Source organism: Octopus bimaculoides, chromosome 22 (genome assembly GCF_001194135.2).
Source record: "Octopus bimaculoides isolate UCB-OBI-ISO-001 chromosome 22, ASM119413v2, whole genome shotgun sequence".
In the NCBI taxonomy this organism is placed as follows: domain Eukaryota; kingdom Metazoa; phylum Mollusca; class Cephalopoda; order Octopoda; family Octopodidae; genus Octopus; species Octopus bimaculoides.
In genome coordinates, this window is record NC_069002.1 from 16,310,470 (window position 1) to 16,312,942 (window position 2,473).

At 35.2% G+C, this 2,473-nt stretch overlaps 1 protein-coding gene across 1 annotated transcript in view; it reads left to right on the forward strand.

The window, feature by feature from the left end:
* LOC106872174 (sialin) overlaps positions 1-2,473 on the forward strand; it is a gene marked incomplete at its 3' end in the record, with an annotated part of 79,108 nt that overhangs the window by 50,043 nt on the left and 26,592 nt on the right. Inside the window, exon 4 of the mRNA XM_014919064.2 lies at positions 937-1,024. Coding sequence (XP_014774550.1) covers positions 937-1,024 — 88 coding nt within the window. The remainder of the gene's footprint in view (positions 1-936; positions 1,025-2,473) is intronic.

Consider the following 2,473-nt stretch of genomic DNA (forward strand, 5'->3'; position numbering starts at 1 on the left):
GTCATATATATACAACAATTTTAATGTAAAATAAAATTATTATTAGATTCTCCAGCTGTTGTATCAATATGAATAGCTTACAATGAAATTTCACCGGAGACAAATTAGCAAAATTTAATAAGGGGGGAGGATTGGAATAAAAGTGCAGGGGTGGGGGAATCTTAAAAATTAATAAGTGGGGGCGAGGGAATAAAAGCAGGTGGAGTGGAAAAATCTGAAAAATTAATAAACAGGGGGGGGGGGAGATTATTCAATACCCCAAAGTACATGAACTTTTTCATGTTCAATGTAGGTGGGGGCAGGGCTGCAAGTTTGAACATTTGCAAATTGTTGGAGTCATTGACTTTATAAATGGATACCATTGTTGTAGACAAATCTAAGCAACAACATCTACAACATCAAAATTGAGTTGTGATAACAGTGCAGGGAAACAGGTGTGTTTGATTTAAATGAGCCCAGTATTCAACTGGTATTGTTTTGATCAACTTTGAAGGCTTAAAAAAAATTGACTTCAGCAGAATCTGAATTCAGGATGAAAGAAGTTTGAAACAAAATACTGAAAAGCATCATTGAAATCAGCAATTTTTCCAACTCTCTCTCTCTCTCTCTCTCTCTCTCCTTCCCCTATCTCTCTCCTCCCCCTCTCTCTCTTCTCTCCCCCTCTCTCTCTTGTTTCATATGAGGTAGATGTAAACAAATATCTTTGAAAGAATATAGGTTTGTACTTCCCTGACCAAACCACTGACAAAAAGCACCATCCTTTACATAAACACCTTCTTCTTTTTCCTCCTCATATAGCTGGTTAAACTATTGAATTACCAGATCGTGGGTTCAAATCTCTTATGCATGATTCACAAGCCTTTGAGTGTATAAATTCTAAATCATGATTCATGGTTCCAGACACTGAAAAATAAACATATTTAATCCTATTTGTAGGGTGTCAGCTTTCCTGCTATGCATACTGTGTGGGGTAACTGGGCCCCTCCTATGGAACGCACCAAATTGTTATCATTTACATATGCAGGTAAGTGTTTACTTTTCCAGCTGTTCCTCATTTTTTTATATATATAAACATATATAAATAGTGCTTATTGTTCCTGTGCATCTTCCATGCACATCTTGATCAGCCTAGAGGTTGTGTGCCTTTGGCCATTTGATTTTGACAAGTCACCGATACAAACAAGTGCTTTATGGGTGCAAAACCAATGGCCATTCTTTGACTGGCCTTAACAATTAACTTCCTAAAAAATATATTACTGCTCTAATTTTTAAAAATGTGGTTCTTTTTTGGATACATTAACTACTGACAATATATATATATATAAAACCTCTAAGGACATACATAATGTGTCATCTCATGTGGCCTCTACATGGCCACCACATGTAATGTCTGGTCTGCTTAAATAAAAACTTCACGTTAGCCCTTATTTCTTAAACATCTGATGTATTTTTTTTTTTACTATGCAAGTGTTAGACTGATGGATTATCAAATTAGCAGATCAATGGATATTGATTGACTTGGGTAAATAAAAAGAAACTTGCTCAACTAAAAATTGAACCTGCATTGCCTACTCAACTCACCAGAAATTTTTCACCACTGTTACAATACATATTTATATTTCCATATAAGGAATTATATTAAATCTAGTACCAAACTTTATTGACTTAGTATTTTTTTTAAATTAGAGCCCTGGTATAAAAGCTACCTCAGTTATTTACAAAAATGATTTATACTTTTATATAAAACACACATACACCTACAGGAAAAGTACATTTAACTGGTACTCCATCAGTTATGAACATAAGTGTTCCAGTTGATCCAATCAATGGAACAGCCTCCTCATGAAATTAACATGCAAGTGACTGAGCATTCCACTAACATAGTTCTCAGGGAGATTCAAAATAACACAGGATGTGACAAGGCTGACCCTTTGAAATATGAATACTACTCATTTTTGCCAGCTAAATGGACTGGAGTAATAAAGTATCTTGCTCAAGGACACAATGCAATGCCTAGAAACAAACTCATGAGCTTACATTTGTAAGCAAATGCACTAACCACAATGCCACACATCTTCACTGGAAAAGCACATATCCTTAAATATAAAACCACAAACCCATATATGAAAAAAAAACATACATTATTAGCCCTTAACTGTGTGCATCTGCTCTTTTTAGTAGATAATGTGGTGGGAGGGTATTGTTGATCAACTCTCAACTTCTATATACTCTTTTACTTGTTTCAGTCATTTGACTGTGGCCATGCTGGAGCACCGCTTTTAGTCGAGCAAATCGACCCCAGGACTTATTCTTTGGAAGCCTAGTACTTATTCTACGGTCTTTTTTGCCAAATCACTAAGTTATGGGGACGTAAACACACCAGCATCGGTTGTCAAGCGATGTTGGTAGGACAAACACAGACACACAAACACATACATATATATATATATATATATATATATATATATATATA